Below are 20,829 nucleotides of genomic sequence, written 5' to 3' on the forward strand. Positions count from 1 at the left end.
GTACAACCCATTATTATTAAATTCTACTTCATTTTGAAATTTTTCTCTCCAGAGTAATTCCAACGTCCCCTGATTTATTATCACTAAAAAACAAATTCACTAGGCATATTCCATTACAAAATCTGTCTGGCATTAATAATTAATACCACATCTAGTGTTTTTAGCACTTATCGTGTATTAATGAAAATAACTGAATGAAATGGTAAGTCCTACACTGTGAATAAACTTCAAGTTATTCAGAAGTTTTAAAAGGGCATGACGTAAGAAAACAGATGACAGGCCAGGTGTGGTGGCTGATGCCTGTAATCCCAGCCCTTTGGGAGACCAAGACGGGTGGATCACGACGAGGTCAGGAGTTCAAGATCAGTGTGGCCAACATAGTGAAACCCCATCTCTACTAAAAATACAAAAATTAGCTGAGTGTGATGGCACATGCCTGTAGTCCCAGCTACTCAGGAGGTTGAGGCAGGAGAATTGCTTAAACCTGGGAGGCAGAGGCTGCAGTGAGCCAAGATCACACCACTGCACTCCAGCCTGTTGAGAGCAAGACTCCGTCTCAAAAAAAAGAAGAGAAAAAGAAAATAGATGGTTACGTAGCATGTAAATCTTGCCATCATGTAATTTTCACATTTAAATCTATTAGAAATTAAATGTTAATGTACATCGGTGTATACCTGTTTACCTGTAAGGGTAGTTTCTGTATGAATAATAAAAAGTTGACTTTTAGGACTGCCTGAAGTTCCTTACTACAATTGACTCAAAATTTCTATTCAAATCATGAAAGGAAAATTAAGTCTAAATGCTGTTACTTTTATTTGAATTTAGGCAAATCACAATGATAAACAGATAAAAAATTTTGGCACAGACAAAAAAGAAATGCCCCCTCTACACAATCCCACCCCCTTTGGACAAAGTAACCAATGAAATTTTAATGTATAGACGCTCCTCAATTTATAACACAGCTGCATCCAGATAAACCTATCATAAACATAAGCAAGTCAAAAGTGCATTTTCAGCTTACAATGTTTTCAATTTATAATACATTTATCTGGATATAGCCCCATCATAAACTGAGGAGCATACTGAATGTCTATCATTTTCTCACCATCATTAAATGGAAAAATCAGATTGTATATCCTTTTAAAACGTCGTTTACAAATTTTACATATATACTGCATGTCTACAAAAACAATAGTTTTCCTTGCATTTTTAAACTAGAAACAATATTGTTCAGCAGCCTGCTTTTCTAACAATATTTAATAATATATAACATTTATCGAGAGAGCTAGTTAATTTATCATAGTGGATGCAGAGTATCCCCTTACCGATTACAAAGCAGAGGTGTGTGGAACTACAGCAATATATCTCCCTAGTATTTTCTCCTCTGTATACATATGCAGCACATTTCCTGAGAGAAGATACTATGAGTAAACTTAACTAGTGTATCTACAAGTTTGCTTTTTAAATGTTGAATTAGCAAACTGTCCTTTAAAATTAAAAAAAAAAGTTAACTCAAGTGAAAATTTTAACGTGTGAATCTAGGGCAGCCAATCAAAGCTCTTTCTTCCCTTCCTGCCAAAATTCACAGACCAGAACAAGTATAATTAAATACTGGCGATAACAGTGGTATGTAGAAGCAATCATCCCTCAGACCAGGACAGAGTGAAAAAAAGAAAAATTAAAAAAAAAAAAAAAAAAATCACCCAGCCAACTATTAAGTAGATTTTAACAAAAATGCAACCTTGGAAAGAATCAGTTTTAAGCATGATTTTAGGTTTTTTTTTTTTTTATGGTCTCAACTTACCAGCTCTCAGATAGTTACTACAATAAAACAGACTACACCAGAACACAACAACAATAAAACCTACAGATGTTCATTTAAAAGATCAAGCGCTGGGCGCGGTGGCTCACGCCTGTAATCCTAGCACTCTGGGAGGCCAACGCGGGTGGATCACCTGAGGTCGGGAGTTCAAGACCAGCCTGACCAACATGGTGAAACCCCATCTTAAAAAAAAAAAAGATCGTTTTGGGCCGGGAGCGGTGTAATCCCAACACTTGGGGAGGCTGAGTCGAGCGGATCACTTGAAGTTCAAGACCAATCTGGCCAATATGGTTAAACCCCGTCTCTACTAAAGATACAAAATAACTGGGTGTTGTGGTGCATGCCTATAATCTCACCTACGTGGGAAGCTGAGGCATGAGACTCACTTGAACCCAGGAGGTGGAGGTTGCAGCGAGCCAAGATCACACCACTGTACTCCAGCCTGTGTGACAGAGCAAGACTCCATCTAAACATTTATATATATATATATATATATATCTCATTTTGGCAAGTGCAGTGACTCACGCCAGTAATCCCAACACTTTGGGAGGCAGAGGCGGAAGTACTGCTTCACAAACTCAGGAGCTCAGAGACCAGCCTGGGCAACAACATAATGAGACCCCTCTCTACAGAAAATAAAATATAAAATTAGCCATCCATGGTGGTGCACACCTGCAATTTCAGGTACTCAAAAGGCTGAGTTGGGAGAATTGCTTGAGCCCAGGAGTCCAAGGATACAGTCAGCCATGATCACTTGACCCCAGGAGGGTCAAGGACACAGTGAGCCATGATCACATCACTGCACTCCAGCCTGGTAGACAACTCTCTCAAAAAAAAATTTTTTTAATAAAACAAGATAAGCTGTGCTATTACAAGGAGTTAGGTCTTGTAAATCCTGAAAGCACCTATTAAGAGTGGCTTTATGGACCACCCCCAGACCTTTAGCAATCATCATTTTCAAAGGTGGCTATACAATCTCAACTCTTTAATCTCTTTAATATTCAAAATAAATGGTAGAACCAGACTTTTAAAACAACTTAATTGACATTTGAGATTTTTTTATTTTTAATAACTACCTTTCTACTCTGGCACTTTGACTTTTTTTTTTTGAGACAGAGTTTTGCTCTTGTCACCCAGGCTGGAGTGCAAGGGCTCAATCTCGGCTCACTGCAACCTCCGCCTCCTGGGTTCAAGCAATTCTCCTGCCTCAGCCTCCCGAGTAGCTGGGACTACAGGCATGCGCCACCATGCCCAGCTAATTTTTGTATTTTTAGTAGAGACGGGGTTTTACCATGTTGACCAGGATGGTCTCGATCTCTCGACCTCGTGTTCCACCCGCCTCGGCCTCCCAAAGTGCTGGGATTAAAGGCGTGAGCCACCGCGCCCGGCCTACTTTGACTTCTATAAAGTCTCACGTCACCTGTTATGAACTAAAAGACAAGCAAAAGCAAAACACACATACCAAACCTTTTGCTTCCCTTAAAATATTTTTCCAGGACCTCGAATATCTTAGCTAATACGATTAACATCTGGGAAAAAAATCATTTTTAAAAAATGAAATTAGGGCCAAGATCAGTGGCTCACACCTGTAATCACAGCACTTTGGAAGGCCAAGGCCAAGGATGGATCACTTGAGGTCAGGAGCTCAAGACCAGCCTGACCAATGTAGTGAAACCCCAGCTCTACTAAAAAGTCAGGAATGGTGACAATACACTTGTAATCTCAGCTACTCCAGAGGCTTAGGCAGGAGCATCACTTGAACCCAGTGAGCTGAGATCGTGCCACTGTACTACAGCTGGAGTGACAGAGCAAGACTCCGTCTCAAAAAAAGAATGTAATTAGTACCATACTGGTTTTGATTTATCAGAACCCTTCTGAAATTCAGTCAAATGGTATAGACTAAAATGAATAAATTCAAGCAAAGATTTGGTACAAACTTCTGAGAACAAGGTTAACACTGGAATGAGGCTATTCTCTTAATAAGATCTTATCACAATTAACTGTGGGAAGTTAACATTCTGCCCTAGAATCCAAAAAATATGCAGATTCACTTGAAGGAAAGCAATCTTTGAGGATACTTTAAAAATTTTTTTTTTTTTTGCGACAAGGTCTTGCTCTGTTGTCTAGGCTGCAGTGTGGTACCATCATGGCTCACTGCAGCCTTGATCTTCCAGGCTCAAGTAATCCTCCCACCTCAGCCTCCAGAGTAGCTGGGACTACAGGTATGTATACCACAGAGGACACTATCTTATTACCGATGTCCTCTCAGCATTCTGGTTTGGATTCAGAAATCCCATAACTTTATTTCCAATCTACTATAAAACAATCAAGTTGTAAGATAAATGACCCACGGACTCAACATTCTTGAATACAGGCCATCATCACCACCATAGTAACATGAAATTACAAACAAATCAAGCTTAAACTAGACCTCATAAATCGCTAGACCTCATAAATCATCCATGCTATTTTTCATGGAAGACATTTTTTTTAAGACACAGTTTTGCTCGTCACCCAGGCTGGAGTGCAATGGCGCAATCTCACCTCACTGCACCCTCTGCCTCCTGGGTTCAAGCAAGTCTCCTGCCTCAGCCTCCTGAGTAACTGTGTTTATAGGTGTGTACCACCGTGCTCAGCTAATTTTTTTTTTTTTTTAAATAGAGACAGGATTTCACTGTGTTGGCCAGACTGGTCTTGAACTACTTACCTCAGGTAATCCACCTGCCTCGGCCTCCCCAAGTGCTGGGATTACAGATGTGAGCCACCATGCCCAGTGACAGACGATTCTGAAAAGTACATGAACCGGCTAGGCGTGGTGGCTCACGTCTGTAATACTAGCACTGGGAGGCTGAGGCCAGCGGATCACAAGGTCAGGAGTTCGAGACCAGCCTGGGCAACATGGTGAAATCCTGTCTCTACTGAAATACAAAAATTTAGCTGGGCCTATGCCCAGCTACTCGGGAGGCTGAGGCAGGAGAACCACTTGAACCTGAGAGAGGCAGAGGCTGCAGAGCCAGACATCAACTCAAAAAAAGACATGAACCAACAACAGATTAACCAACCACTTATTCATAATTTTCAGCCAGGCACAGTGGTACACACCTGTAATCCTAGCACTTTGGGAGGCCAAGGCAGATGGATCACTTGAGGTCAGGAGTTCGAAACCAGCCTGGCCAACATGGTGAAACCTCATCTGTACTAAAAATAGAAAAAAATTAGCCAGGCATGCTGGTAGGCGCTTTTAATCCCAGCTACTTGGGAGGCTGAGACAGGATAATCGTTTGAACCCGGAAGGTGGAGGTTGCAGTAAGTAGATACCATGCAACTGCACTCCAGCCTGGGTGACAGGGACTTGGTCTTAAAAATGATAATAGTAATTTCCTTAAGAGCATACAATTAACTACAAGCATGCCTCATTTTACTGTGCTTCACTTTACCGCACTTTGCATATACTGTATTTTTTATAAATCAAGACTTTGTGGCCACCCTATGTGGAGGAAGTTTATCAGCACCATTTTCCCACCAGCATGTGCTCACTTCTTGTCTTTGTCACATCCTGGTACTTCTAAAATTATTTCAAACTTTTTCATTACTATTGTATCTGTTATGGTGATATGTGATCAGTGATCTTTGATGTTACTATTGTAATTGCTTTGTGGCACTAATGAAAGAAGACGTCACCTAGGACTTTACTACAAACTGTGCCCATAAGACAATAAACTTAATGAATGTGTGTATTCTTACTACTGCTGATCAGCCATTCTGTCTCTTCCTCTCTTTGAGCCTCCCTATTCCCTGAGACACAACAATATTGAAATTAGGCCAATTAATAACCCTACAATGGCCTCTAACAAGTGTTCAAGTGAAAGGAAGAGTTCCATATCTCTCACTTTAAATGAAAAGCTAGGAATAATTAAACTTAGTGAGGAGAGGACATATGGAAACTCAAGACAGGCCTAAAGGTAGGTCTCTTGCACCAAACTGCCAAGGTATAAATGCAAAGGAATAGTTCTTGAAGGAAATTAGAAGTGCTACTTCAGTGAACACATGAATGGTAAGAAGGCCAGTTGTGGGTAACCCCCCATATGGGCACCGAGGAAAGAGGCCTAAGCAGAACCCTGGCACAGTTAGGGCTTGAAGACTATCTCACTTTATAGTGTTACTACTCAGCTATTTCCTTTTATATAATCCTTTATATAACCATATATTAGTTTATAAAATTAGGGCTTGAAGAATCCCTTTATATAATCCTCTATATATAATCATGTAATAGTTGATAGTATGAGTGCCTAAAGAATATTTCCCTACATATATATATATATAATTGTATCTTAGTTCATAATCGGAGGAATGCCTAGACTAGACACAGTACAGAGCATGAATTAAGGACTAAGCAGCTTATAATCGGAGAAATGCCTAGAGCAGACACAGTGCAGAGCATGACATAAGGGAAAAACAGTTATACCAGGACAAGAATCCATGGCCCAGATGGCAGTGTTCAGTATCGTAAAGATACTCACTGTTTGGCAGGTTTGGGGCAAGAGCCACTCCTCCTGATAAAGGAGTTGTAGGACCTTGCTCCAGTTCTTGTGGAAGGCTGCCCTCAGACCAGCAATCGACCTTGGTGACTGTGAACTTTATCAGTTCTTGCTACTGTGCTACTCAAAAAGCATCTTCCTATAGAACTCATTGGAAGCTGACAGCAGGTGGCAGTAACCTTGACAGCTCTGTCACTACTGTGAGACTTAAAGCATCCCCCCATAAATCTTCTTAGAAGTAGTTTGCCCATAGATAGAAGTACTGCACACTGCACGCTCTTCGCTGCGTACAGTCCACCTTCAAGCCTTGGTGACCTAACGGGGGAGGATCTCTTACTGCACACGGCCCTTGTCTTCATGGGAATGGGCCCCTTGCTGTGCACTGTCCACCTCCTAGCCTAGGTGACCTAATGGGGGTGGATCCTTGTTTTATTGCTCACGAACCTATCACTAACCTTAAAGATGATTTCACTCACTGCCTTGCCCCCTCCCCTGTGGGGATCTCCCACCAGCGTAGAGGCTCCTCCGTGTCTCCGCCATGACGGGGTCTCCCCCATAAACAATAAATACTCACGCTTCTGGACATTCGGGGCCTCGCCTGACTCCGCTCATAGATGGTGTGGCCCCTCGAGCCCAACTGCATTTTCCTTTACTTCTGTGTCCTGTCTCTTTATTTCTTGGATCCTGCGCCTCAGCACAGCATAAGGCACACCCCACGACTCTGTGGAGCCATCAACCCTACACCAGTCTTACTGCTGATATGGACAAAGTTTTAGTGGTTTGGATAGATCAAATCAGCCACAACATTCACTTAAAAGCCAAAGCCTAATTCAGAGCTAGGTCCTAATTCTTCAATTCTATAAAGGCTAAGAGAGGTGAGGAAGCTGCAGAAGTTAAGCTTGAAGTTAGCAGACTGGTTCACAAGCTTTAAGAAGCCATTTCTATAATATGAAAGTACAAGATGAATCATCAAGTACTGATATAGAAGCTATAACAAGTTTCCCAGATGATCTACCTAAGACAGTGATGAACATGGCAACACTAAACAACAGGTTTTCAATGTAGACGATATAGCCTTCTAGTGGAAAATGTCACCTAGGACTTTACTAGTTAGAGAAGTCAATGCCTGGCTTCAAACCTTCAACGGACAAACTGACTCTTGTTAGAGGCTAATGCAGCTGGTGACTTTCAGTTGAAGTCAATGCTCATTCACCATTCTGAAAAGTATTCTCAAGTGCTAAACCGTTCTTTAGCACTTAAGAATTACATTAAATCTACTATGTCTGTGCTCTATAAATGGAAGAACAAAGCCTGGATGACAGCAAATCTACTTACAGCAAGAATTACTGAATATTTTAAGTGCCTCGTTGAGATCTACTGCTCAGAAAAAAAAAGATTCCTTTCAAAATTATTGCTCAGCCTGGGAAACATACCAAAACCCCATCTCTACAAAAATAAAATAAAATATTAGCTGGGCATAGTGGTACACACACCTGTAGTGCCAGTTACTTGGAAGGCTGTGGCAGGAGGACTGCTTGAGCTCCGGAGTACAAGATCAGCCTTGGCAACTTGATGAGACCCTGTCTCCACAAAAAATAAAAATTAACTAGGCATGGTGATGTACTCTGTGGTCCCAGCTGCTAGGGAGACTGAGGAAGAAGGATCGCTTGAGCCCAGGAGTTCAAGATTCCAGTGAGCTATGATGATGTCACTGTACTTCAGCCTGGGCAACAACACCATCTCAAAATAAATAAATAAAAGCACAAAATGATTACAACCATGTCAAAATTCTTTGCATTGAAAAAGGCTGAAAAGGCCAGGCTCAGTGGCTCACGCCTGTAATTCCAGTTACTTGGGAGGCTGAGGCATGACAATTGCTGAAACCCAGGATGTGGAGGTTACAGTGGGATGAGATCATGCCACTGTACTCCAGCCTGCGTAACACAGTAAGACTCTCTCCAGAAAAAAAAAGGCGGGGGGGGGTTGAGAAAACATTAAAATGTTAAGAGATTATTTCAATGAAAGCTGTAAGATACGTAACTAACTTATTCTTACCAACCAGAACTCTTCTCCTTTCTATTATCTTTCAGTTTTTACTCACGGAGGTCTCTTATTTATTCAGCATCTCATTTTGTGTCCTAAAATTTCATACTCACTAACTCAACTTTCTACATTATATCCTCCTAAATAGACCAATATGTGTCCAGTATTATTGCTTATCTGAATTATTTCCTTTCAGAAAGTTTTAAATTGTGGGATGACAGGGCAAAATAGCATTAACTTTTTTTGTTTCACATGTACTATAAAACTCAATTATGCCAATTTGTTATGCAATAAATGAAAGAATATACTTATTCTCAGCTATTTCAGATATAAAATGTGATCTCACCAATTTAACTGGCATTTTTCATTTCTGAATACAAACTTTTTATTCCATATTTATTTACTATCAGTTATTTCTCCTCTTATAAAAGTTGTGCATGCATGCTTCTGATCATCTAATCATTGAGAGCTAGATGATGTTCTTAAGAATTTGCACAAACTATTTTAAACTGTTATTTAAATAACTTTTTGGTTTTCTCTCTCTCTCTCTCTCTCCCTCTCTTTTTTTAGACAGAGTCTTGCTCTGTCACCCAGACTGGAGTACAGTGACACAATCTCAGCTCACTGCAACCTCGGCCTTCCGGGTTCAAGCGACTGCCCTGCCTCAGCCTCCCAAGTAGCTGGGACTTCAGATACATGCCACTGTGCCCAGCTTATTTTTGTATTTTTAGTAGACATGGGGTTTCACCATGTTGGTCAGGCTGGTCTTGAACTCCTGACCTCATGATCCGCCCGCCTCGGCCTCCCAAAGTGCTGGGATTACAGGCATGAGCCACTGCGCCCAGCCTGCTTCTCTCATTTTTAAAATATATAGTCAAAAATTTTCTATGCCCATTTTTGCTTTGTAATTTTTCTCCTACAATTGTTAAAAAAAAGTTATCAAATCTTGCCATTTTCAGAGAGTTTTTCATTTTAAAATCTATACGTTAATCCTAGGATTACACGACAACTACTCAAGCTTCTTTTTATATCAGCATCTTAAACCTGCATAGTTAACATTATGATATTAACTTTAAATGTTTAATAATGACCTTGAAGTATTCTGGAATCCTACATAAAAAAAAAAGTAATGAAATGGGACCTAAGGCTTGAGAGGTATCTAATTTTCATTTATGTATTTATTTTTCTGAGACAAGCTCTTGCTCTGCTGAACAGGCTTGGAGTGCAGTAGCATGATCATGGATCACTGCAGTCTAGACCTCTCCTGGACCCAAGCAACCCTCAGCCTCAGCCTCAGAGTAGCTGCAACCACAGGCGTGCCACCACACCCAGCTAGTTTCTTTTTAAAAATTATTTGTAGGGCCAGGTGCGATGGCTCATGCCTGTAATCCCAGCACTTTGGGAGGCCGAGGGAGGCGGATCACTTGAGGTCAGGAGTTCGAGACAGGCCTGGCCAATGTGGTAAAACCCCATCTCTACCCAAAAAAAATACAAAAATAATCTGAGTGTAGTGGTGCTTGCCTGTGGTCCCAAGCTACTTGGGAGGCTGAGGCAGGAGAATCACCTGAACACAGGAAACAAAGGTTGCAGTGAGCCAAGATCATGCCACTGCACTCCAGCCTGGGAGACAGAGCAAAACTTCACCTCGATAAATAAATAATTTTTTTTTTTTTTTTGTAGAGACAGGGTCTCACTATGTTACCTAGGCTGGTCTTGAACTCCTGGGCTCAAGATATCCTCCTGCCTCAGCCTCCCAATGTGCTGAGATTAAAGGCGTCCTAAGTCACCAGGCCTAACCTCTAAATCTTTAAAAATCGCTGACCAATGTTTAATGTATACAATAATTCCTAAGCAGACTCTCATTCCTTGAAAACAGATAACATTTCCTGAGCACGTGCTTTCTCAGAGAAAAGATGAAACTGAGAGAACAATTCTTATTCTTCAAGTCTGGAGGACTTGGGTACTCCAACCAAATCAGATTATGCCATTCAACAGCAAGGCCATCTGAGAGCAGCAAGCGGCTTTGATGGACAACAGAGTACTCTTGCCACTATACTCCAGGGAAAACACTCAATCACCACTCTTTTTTTTTTTTTTTTTTTTTTTTTTTGTTTAAGACACAGTCTCACTCTGTCACCACGCTAGTGTGCAATGGCATGCTCCCTGCTTACTGCAACCTCCGCCTCCCAGGTTCAATCAATTTTCCTGCCTCAGCCTCCAAAGTAGCTAGACTACAGGCGTGCACCACTATGTCCAGCTAACTTGTATTTTTAGTAGAAACGGGGTTTCACCATGTTGGTGAGGATGGTCTTGATCTCTTGACCTCATGATCTGCCTGCCTTGGCCTCCCAAAATGCTGGAATTACAGGCGTGAACCACAGCACCTGGCCCCAAGCTCGATTTTTAAGATAATTTAATCAGATTTCCAGCAAAATTTTTTCTAGTCTCAAAAACAGTTAATCACATAGCAGTACCAATTCTGGCACTAAAGTATACCAAGAAATAACTTGCTTCAAATGCTACTTCCCATCTTTAGGGTTAAAATTCATTTTTGTTGTTAGCTACGTGAAAGACATCATGATGTAACTAAAAGCATTTTCCTAAAGATGTAATATATTAAAAGTGGTTTCAGCCAGGCACAGTGGTTCACTCCTGTAATCCCAACATTTTGGGAGGCTAAGGTGGGGTGGATAGCTTGAGGTCAGGAGTTTGAGGCTAGCCTGGGCAACATGGTGAAACCCCCCTGCCCTCACTAAAAATATAAAAATTAGCCAGGCATGGTAGAGTATACCTGTAATGCCAGCTATTTGGGAGGCTGAGGCTGGAGAATCAGTTGAACTCAGGCGGAAGTTGCAGTGGGCTGAGACTGTGCCACTGCACTCCAGCCTGGGCAACAGGGTGAGACTATCTCAAAAAAAAAAAAAAAAAAAAAAAAAACCAAAAACATAAAAGGCAGCTCCCTGCAAAAGAAAAAGATATTCAAACACAGAATATCCTGAGGGAAAAGTGTTCAGGTTCATCACAGATCAATGATCTATAATTAACTAAAGAAACCTACTTTTTTTTTTTTTTTCTGTAGAAACAGTGGTCTCACTATATTGCCCAGGCTGGTCTTAAACTCCTGGTCTCAAGCGAGCTTCCAGCCTCAGCCTCCCAAAGCACTGAGATTACAGGTATGAGCCACCATGCTTAGGCAGACATCAAGTTTTTGTATCATAAATTTTGCCCTTGGTGGAAAATATCAATGCTGGCCTAACGTGTCTCCTCCGCAGGATCAAACTCAACAACAGACACAAATAACCTCTTTACAATGTTAGTACTAGTTCTATTTGACAAAGGAATGTCCATTTTTGAAAGTAATTTTACTGTTACAAGTCCAACTACTGGCTAGGCACAGTGACTCACGTCTGTAAGCCCAGCACTTTGGGAGGCCGAGGCAGGTGGATCACCAGAGGTCAGGAGTTCGAGACCAGTCTGACCAACATGGTGAAACCCCCATCTCAACTAAACATACAAAAAATCAACTGGGCATGGTAGCAGGTGCCTATAATCCCAGCTACCCAGGAGGCTGAGGCAGGAGAATCGCTTGAATCTGGGAGGCAGAGCTTATAGTGAGCTGAGATTGCTCCACTGCACTCCAGCCTGGGGGACAAGAGTGAAACTCCGTCTCAAAACAAAAACAAAACAAATAAATATCTGATTAATTCTAACATCCACTGCAACTTTAGTTCAAGTAAATTTAACATTTCATATCCTTACCATATAGTTTGACACTTCTACCAACATAAAGACATAGAAGAGAAGCTGGAAAAAAAGGAATTAATCTTGCTTTCTTTTTCTTTCTCTCTCTCTCTCTCTCTCTCTCTCTCTCTCTCTCTCTTTCTCGAGCTGGAGTTTCGCTCCTGTTGCCCAGGCTGGAGTGCAATGGCACAATTTTGACTCACTGCAACCTCTGCCTACTGCCTCGGCCTCCCCAGTAGCTGGGATTACAGGCACATGCCACCATGCCAGCTAATTTTGTATTTTTAGTAGAGACTAGGTTTCTCCATGATGGTCAAGCTAGTCTTGAACTCCGCGCCCAGCTGCAATTAATTTTTGAATTTTGTTTTTCAGTTTAAGAATTAAAGATGTATGAAAACTAATTTTTTTTTTTTTTTTGAGACGGAGTCTAGCTCTGTCATCCAGGCTGGAGTTAAGTGGTGCACTCTCAGCTCACTGCAACCTCCGCCTCCTGGGTTCAAATGATTCTCCTATCTCAGCCTCCCTAGCCAGGTGGCTGCCACCATGCCCAGCTAATTTTTGTATTTTTCAAAGAGACGGGGTTTCACTGTATTGGTCAGGCTGGTCTCAAACTCCTGAACTCGTGATCTGCCCGCCTCAGCCTCCCAAAGTGCTAGGATTACAAACGTGAGCCACCGCGCCAGATGTGAAAACTCTTAAGTAAGATTACTAAATTCACAGGCAAAAAAAACTTTCAATATCCCAAGAGATTCTTCTGAAAGCAGACAGAAAAAAAAAAAAGGAAAAAAAAAATCCCAAGAGAATTTCATTTTGCCTCATACTGTTTTTATGTCAAGATGAAAGGTTGTTGGTTTCTTTGATAGGTCATTTTGATGACTGTGCAAAAAACCCTAAGAGTGGCGATAAATTAGTGTACAGGGCTAGAGTTTGAGGGGTGGGGCGATACATAACGTAGGACACATTACTAGCCCTGGAAGCAAATGAGTCTTGAGTTAATTTCCTTCAACTATCAAGCCATTCTTCATATTAATTATGTGTTATTGTTTAACCATGGGGACACATCAAATGATTCAGTTGTGTGAACATTACAAAGTGTTCTTACACAAATTTTGATGGCATAGATTACTACAAACCTAGGCTATGGGATAGCCTATTGCTCCTAGGCTACAAACTTGTACAGCATTTACTGTATTGAATACTGTAGGCAACTGTTAACACAATGTTATTTGTATAACTAAACATAGACAACATGAAGTGTTACACTATGACATTACAGGGTCACTACAGGTGATAGGAATTTTTCAGTTCCCTTATAATTTTATAGGACCACTATCATATACAAGTCCACCACTGACTAAAATGTCATTATGCAGTGCATTGACTACTTGTCTTTCATTAATCACACTGAACAGACACCAGCAATATTTCATAAAACATTTCAATCTTCTTTAAGACCAGTCTGGTTATACTTTAAAAGTTTACTCCTCCAGGTAATATTCTAGGAACTAGTATTTTCTGTTTTGCTCTAAGGCTTAGGACCTAAATGAAAGAAAAATGTTGGGAATGAGGGATTATTCTAAAATTGTAATTTGTGAGTTTCCCCATCTGTTTCTGCAATATAATCACCTTCACCTCTGACCAAAAGGAAAGATCCTTAAAGCCCTATGTCTCATATACACAACAGACTAACCTCAATCTTTACCAACTAACCTACATATGTGAATGCATTAAACATTCCCAATCATTCCTGCATAGGAAAAAAAGATTTTTAATCTACTATACAACTGAGAAATGTTGCTATATATGTAGTTATTTAAAAAGTGTCACAATAATACATCATGAACAAGATTCAACCACTCTGGGTCTCAGTTTCCTCTCTCATCTGTATAAGATGAATTAGCCTAGATGGTCTATAAGGTTGATTTCATTACTAAAATTCTACTCCATCCTAAAGCATTTCTTAAGCCTATTACATTAAAGCCAACCAAAAGAATTAGATACTGGGCATTACTGTTCATTTACAGATGAGTGGCAGAAAAATAAGTTATGTGATCACCACTGGCTCAAGCATTTCAAAACATTCCCTATCTAGAATTAACTACGAAGTCAATCTCCTGACTAATCTAACACTGTTATTAATTAGAGCAAAACCAAACTAAGAAATCCAAATCCTTATACACGAGAATAATGTAATGCTTTTTAGACAAAGCTCAATGGTGACAATAATGCATACAATGGGGGGTTTATTAAATATTGGTTCCAAAAACAAATGTACACTGTCACACAATAGCATCACTGACACTCCATAACTTCTGTGAACCACACTTTGCATGCCTTTGCCCAGGTAAACACATTCTACTGCTTGCCTCCCAGAAAAAATCTAGGACAGAGGTTTGCAACCTTCTTCCAGCCCCAATACCAGGAGGGTGAAAATTCCCATCTGTAGAAGTAATTAAATGACTAAGGCAGAAGTGGCAACACAGGGTGCAAGAGGGAATGACCTACTGGTCAAGCATAGTTTAGAAAATACCCGAACTCAGATATACACCTATCTGTGCCACTGCCTTGTTCATCCATTCTAAACCACAATCCACATCAGACCAATAAATAAATAAGCAATAACACTGCACTGTGAAGAAATTAAGCGGTTAGGTGGGCACAGTGGCTCACACCTGTAATTCCAGCACTTTGGGAGGCTGAGGCAGGCGGATCACTTGAGGTCAGGAGTTTGAGACCAGCCTGGCCAACATGGCAAAAAATTAAAAAATTAGCCAGGTGTGGAGGCACACACCGGTAATCCCAGCTACTCAGGAGGCTGAGGCAGGAGAATTGCTTGAACCTAGGGGACAGAGGTTGCAGTGAGCCGAGAACGTGCAACTGCACTCCAGCCTGGACAAAAGAGCAAGACTCCCATCTCAAAAACAGAAAAAAAGGAAAAAAAAATAAGCAGTTAATCTCAGGTTGTTCTCTACCATTCTTTCAAACCCCACCTCCCAGCCATTTATTGGCAACTAGAGACCTCTCCCTTCTTCACCTGGTCTACCACTTCTGCCCCAGAAGCCAAAAGAAAACCTATTTAAAATAAAAACAAGCTGGGCCCAGTGGTTCATGCCTATAATCCCAGCATTTTGGGAGGCAGAGACGGCTGGATCACTTGAGGTCAGGAGTTCGAGAAAAGCCTGGCCAACACGGTGAAACCCCGTCTCTACTAAAAATACAAAAATTAGCTGGGTGTGATGGTGCACACCTGTAATCCCAACTACTTGGGAAGCTAAGGCAGGAGAACCACTTGAACCCGGGAGGCGGAGGTTGCAGTGAGCTGAGATCATACCACTGCACTCCAGCCTGGGCTACAGTGAGACTATGTCTAAAAAAAACCAAAACACTCACAAAAAACAAAAATCATCCCCCTTCATAGGTCTCATCCAATACAAATCTGCGCATGTATTAGAGTGGAGGTTGACAGCTTTTTCAGGCAAGGATAATGAAATAAGAGAAATGGGTCAAAGTATTAAGAGTAAATAGTGCCTCCCTGTCACATATAACCTTGCCTCTCTCCTCAGCACTCTGATAAAAGACTCCACCAAACCCAGCCTCTTGGTTTTCCTAACTTATCCCTTCCAAATTAAGCAAAGGATATCCCACAGGTAACTCGGACCTGACTTAACAATGAAACAGGGAACATATCTGTCACCATAAAACAGGGCCATACCAGACTGGTATAAATGTCATCCCACATAGTCCTCAAGGGTCCATCACTCTTTCTACAGTACACAAGCTTCAACTTAGTCCTATTGCCAATTTTTTGAAAACATGGAATTCTGCCCAATGGAGAACACAGGGAGGAGTGGGGAATCTGTGTATCTGACGAGTAGGAATGTTCACCTTTTCTGTTACCTCACGAAGTCAACCCCAAACTAACTGTATTACTGCTTCCTGCCCAGGAGACCAGGAAACAAATACACACATGCATGACAACTGACTGTGGAAGCTATGAGGATGAAAATAAGCTTTTTTTTTTTGAGATGGAGTCTCACTCTGTCCCCAAAGACTGGAGTGCAGTGGTGCGATCTCAGCTCACTGGAACCTCGGCCTCCCAAGTAGCTGGGACTACAGGCGCATGCCACCACCTGTGGCTAATTGTTTTGTATTTTTAGTACAGACTGGGTTTCACCATGTTAGGCAGGATGGTCTCGATATCTTGACCTCATGATCTGCCCACCTTGGCCTCCCAAAGTGCTGGGATTATAGGCATGAGCCACTGCGCCCAGCCGAAAAGAGACATTTTATAAGCTGCAATAAACAATATAAAAAGTCAGTTATACTTTATTAGAATACTTTAGAGCTCCGTCTCTGGATCACGATTTATACTGAGAATACAAGAGAAATGCTCTAGGGTTTTCATCTCACCAATCTTATTTGAGGGGCAAATGTTGTCAGCTACATCCTAAACTGAATAATAATTACTGTTTCCAGGACAAAGTGGGACAACAGTACGTGACATGAATAGGAAGCTTTCAAGAAACTAAAATAAAAATAATGTTTTGGCCTGGCACAGCAGCTGAAGCCTGTAATCTCAGCACTTTGGGAGGCTGAGGCGAGTGGACCACCTGAGGTCAGGAGTTCAAGACCAGCCCGGCCAACATGGTGAAACCCCGTCTCTACTAAAAATACAAAACTCAGCCAGGCACAGTGGTAGGTGCCTGTAATCCCAGCTACTAGAGAGGCTGAGGCAGGAATATTGCTTGAACCCGGGAGGCGGAGGTTGCAGTGAGCTGAGATTGCACCACTTCACTCCAGCCTGGGTGACAGAGTTAAGACCTTGTCTCAAAAAAAAAAAAAAAAAGTTTCATTTTACGAAAGTGTTGACTTTACAATTTAACTTGCTCCTAATTCACCTACATCTTTCATTATTAACACTACCTCTGAAAAGAGAAGGGGATCTGTGAAGCAATACCAAAATATTATGCTTAGACTCCATAAGCCTTGGCAATCTCACTTTTAGCCCCTGTAGTCAAGTCACTTTACCTTTCTGAGTCTTTGGTTTATATCTGTAACTGAGAATAACAACTATCCCATAAAAATATGATGCAAATAATGTTCTGTAACATGCTTCTCCCACCTGTTTGTCCTCAAAATTCAAATCAATTCTATGGAAATGAGCCAAACAGCCTTTAAAATGAAATGCACATATTCACACAAACATATTACCCATTTCATTTAAGAATGTCATCTTGGTCAAGTACCTTTCAGCTCATCTAATTAGAAGCAAGCAGTTTGCTTTTTCTATATTCATGTAACGAATGTTAAAACTAGCATTTTAATGACTAATGACAGCATTTTATTTATAGTGCTTGCAGAGCAGTGGAAAACAGCATACCTAGGTAAAGAACTTTGGGAAAAAAAAAAAATCTGGCTATCAAACAACATTCTCCACATGTTTGGTAAGCACAAAGCCAAGAATCATACCCAAGCTAAACCAAAGCTGAAGTCACACAATAAAAGATTGATCATTATAGTCAATGCCAAAACAAGTTGATACTATTTACTCCTTTCAATCTGTAGACTGAAACATACCAGGCCAGTTATACAGATGTAACAGACAAAACTGCACACCAAATGATTAAACTATCAACAAATCATGACCCTTAAGATGACAAAATCTACTATACACTAACAGCCTTGGCTTTTATATAAACCTTAATCACATCTTAGATTCTTTTTAGCTAGTCAGTAACATAAAAACCATGTTTGCCTTTGTCTGTAAATGCATACTTAGATTCTCCCGGTTTGAACATGTAACACTAATTGTTGATGGGATAACAAAATAATGGCCTCAGGATTTTTTTTAGTCACAATGACTTCTTATAGTATACATCTACCTTTACTATTAAAGTATTTCATTTAAATCAGGCATTTTTACGTGGGTAGAAGGCTTTTACATTATTATTCCTTCTTGTAACTGAAGAAATTGCCAACTATTCTCAAATAACTATCTTTTCCCCCCAAAATACTACTATTATATACTAATGAAAAAAAATTAGCCCTCAATATTTTCAAAATTACTCTTTAGAAGACAATCACACCAAAAAGCATATATGTACCTTTCACCCAGAGATGCCACTGGCACACAAATATTAATAGTGAAAGACAGCTTTTGTTTTACTAGAAAGACTTGAACAAAAAATATCAGTTCATGGATTCCACATACCCAAAAACCTGTCTTCAAATTAATTTAGTTTGGATAAACTCCTGAAAGTTGAAATAATTACAAGTTATAAACAGTATGAAGGTTGTATAATGATATCCACCAAAAAGGATCCATTCCATGGAAACTTTTATCTAACACCTACTCTCAAATATTATTTCCATCTTTTTTGGCACTCAGAACTAAAATCTGCGTAAGCTGAGGAAGCAATGGAGATTTACTTCACTATATCTTAGTTTTACAAAGATGTGGAAAGTAATAACGGATGCATTAGCTTCACCCACCCCACTTTAGCATCCAGTATTATCTTATTATCCTCCACAGTTTCCAACACAAACCCTCTACTTCCATGCTCTATCTCCCACACATTTTCATACCATGCTTTCCCTTCCAACTAGATTCATAGCTCCTCGACAATAAGCATACTTATTCTTCATTTATTTTCATTCTGCTCAAAATAGTATACAATCTTGGAGATTCAATAGGTGTTCAATATTAAACACACTACTAATTTAAAATGGAATTGATTGTATAATCTCAGGCCAATTTTAAACCTTTAAAATAAATACCAACCTCATTTGATGTGAGGTATTTATTTATTTATTTATTTGCTACCATTAAAATCCATCTCCAAGATGATGTGCTACCTTATCAACTAGTAATAGTTTTGTTCATGCTTGGGAGAAATAAATCTAAATCCGACGTACTTAAATTCCAATTGTTCACAACATGGTTTCTAAAACATGGAAACGTATACACCAAACTCATGAACCTAATTTTCACATCACACCACAAACAAATCAGGATAATAGTTCTCCATTAATTCTTTTCACTAATACAAAATGCTAGTATGATACTCCACTATTCTGTACTAAAGTGACATACTGCAAAGTTATTTTTGAAAAGAGAAGTTAAAAGTGTTCACAGCAGAGATCAGCATTTTTGTGTACTTTAGAAAAGTGAGTTACAATAATTTAAAAATACAACATACAGCTAATAGCTAAATTGGCTACCTGTTTCCCCAACCCCCGGGGAAAACAAAACAGAATTAGCTAATACAAAATATAAAATTTAGTGTTATTAAGTGGACTACAACATTCTATTTTCAATGTATGTCAGACATTATTTAAACACTAAGCACAATGTCTGGAATACAATCTTAGTCGACAGTTATTACTACTACTAGTACTTGCAGCCACAAAATTCTATCAAGTAACTTTTGCAACAAAGAGAAGATACAAAATTTACCGCTCTTCCATTTTATGTCGACTTTTAAAATAAATGGCAAAATGCCAAGTGTGTTAAGCTTAGAGAAGGCTTTGAGTCAGCAGATAAATCATAGATTCAACTGACACTTGATTTCCAATCCAAAAGCTCCTTATGTATTATGACTCACCAAATTCCCCATTTCTTCCAACTATGAAAAATAAGTTACACTCCTCTAACTACCATGACCTTCACAGAAATTAGGTTAAGGAAATAATTTTAAAATTCTTAAGGACACCCTCACCTTGGTTTCTGGAGAAGACCGCTTGGTGAGTTTAATACAAACCACCCAGGGGTACTAAAGCTGTGTGACCTTTACATATGCTCTGGGATATGGCCTAACAAGACTACCTTTGGGGATCCCCTGGACAGCTTTGGACCTAACTAGGCCTGGGTACAAGTGGAAAGCCTCTTACTCAGTCCACCGTAGAAGTCTAGGTCCCATTCCCAGGCCGCAGAATCCAAGCCCGCTCACCCTCAAAACCGTCCCTGACGCTGACCCACAGGGTCTCCACTCCCCCAGCCACCTCGTCTGGCGCCAAGGCAAGGAGACTCAAAAGCCTAAGACCCGGGTGAACGGCGCCATTTTAGGCGGCGTTGGCGGCGACAACCAATCCCTGCGCGGGAGGCAGGGGGCGCCGGGTCGCTCGGGAGCCGCCGCCGGCCGGGCTGGGCGCCGGTCTCGGTGATTCGGGGGGCCCGGGCCGGCGGCCTCCGCCATGTTGCACCCTCCTCACAGCCGCATTTTCTTCGAAGGGTCGGCCCCAAGGCAGCTGCCTGGAGCCCGAGTACAGCTCACCTTCTCGCAGAGGCTCTTGACCTGGGACTCGGACAGCTGCTTGCACTCGTTCAGCTGCTCGATCCACTGGTCCAGCTCCTTGGTGAACACCTTCTCGTCCATGATGCCACCCGCCCCAGCCGGCTGCCGCTCCGCGCTGCTCCCGCGCCGCCGCCCGCACACGGGCCACACGCACACGCCGCCGCCGGTTCCTCGTGTACTTCTGGCGGCTGCTGAGGCTGACGCTGGCCCGCTGGCTCTCACCGCAATACTCGGCCGTCGGCCGCTGCGCCTCCTCCGCTCGCTCAGGCACCAGAGCTCGGCTCTCTGTAATGGCGGCCGCCTGGCGTGGTGACGTCACGCCGGCGTCAGGAGGCGGCGGGGAGCGGACGGGAAAAGGGACGGGGAGCGAGCTGCGCAACTGCGGCGCCCA

At 41.3% G+C, this 20,829-nt stretch overlaps 1 protein-coding gene across 1 annotated transcript in view; it reads right to left on the minus strand.

Annotated features, from left to right (window-relative positions):
* Positions 1 to 20,549, minus strand: part of PPP2CA (protein phosphatase 2 catalytic subunit alpha) — a 32,855-nt gene extending 12,306 nt beyond the window's left edge. The window contains exon 1 of the mRNA XM_064366327.1: positions 20,418 to 20,549. Coding sequence (XP_064222397.1) covers positions 20,418 to 20,519 — 102 coding nt within the window. The 5' untranslated portion in view covers positions 20,520 to 20,549. The remainder of the gene's footprint in view (positions 1 to 20,417) is intronic.
* Positions 20,550 to 20,829: the final 280 nt, after the last annotated feature.

The sequence above is a fragment of the Aotus nancymaae genome, unplaced genomic scaffold, assembly GCF_030222135.1.
Source record: "Aotus nancymaae isolate 86718 unplaced genomic scaffold, 86718_ANA_hifiasm-v0.15.2.pri h1tg000064l_1, whole genome shotgun sequence".
Taxonomy (NCBI): domain Eukaryota; kingdom Metazoa; phylum Chordata; class Mammalia; order Primates; family Aotidae; genus Aotus; species Aotus nancymaae.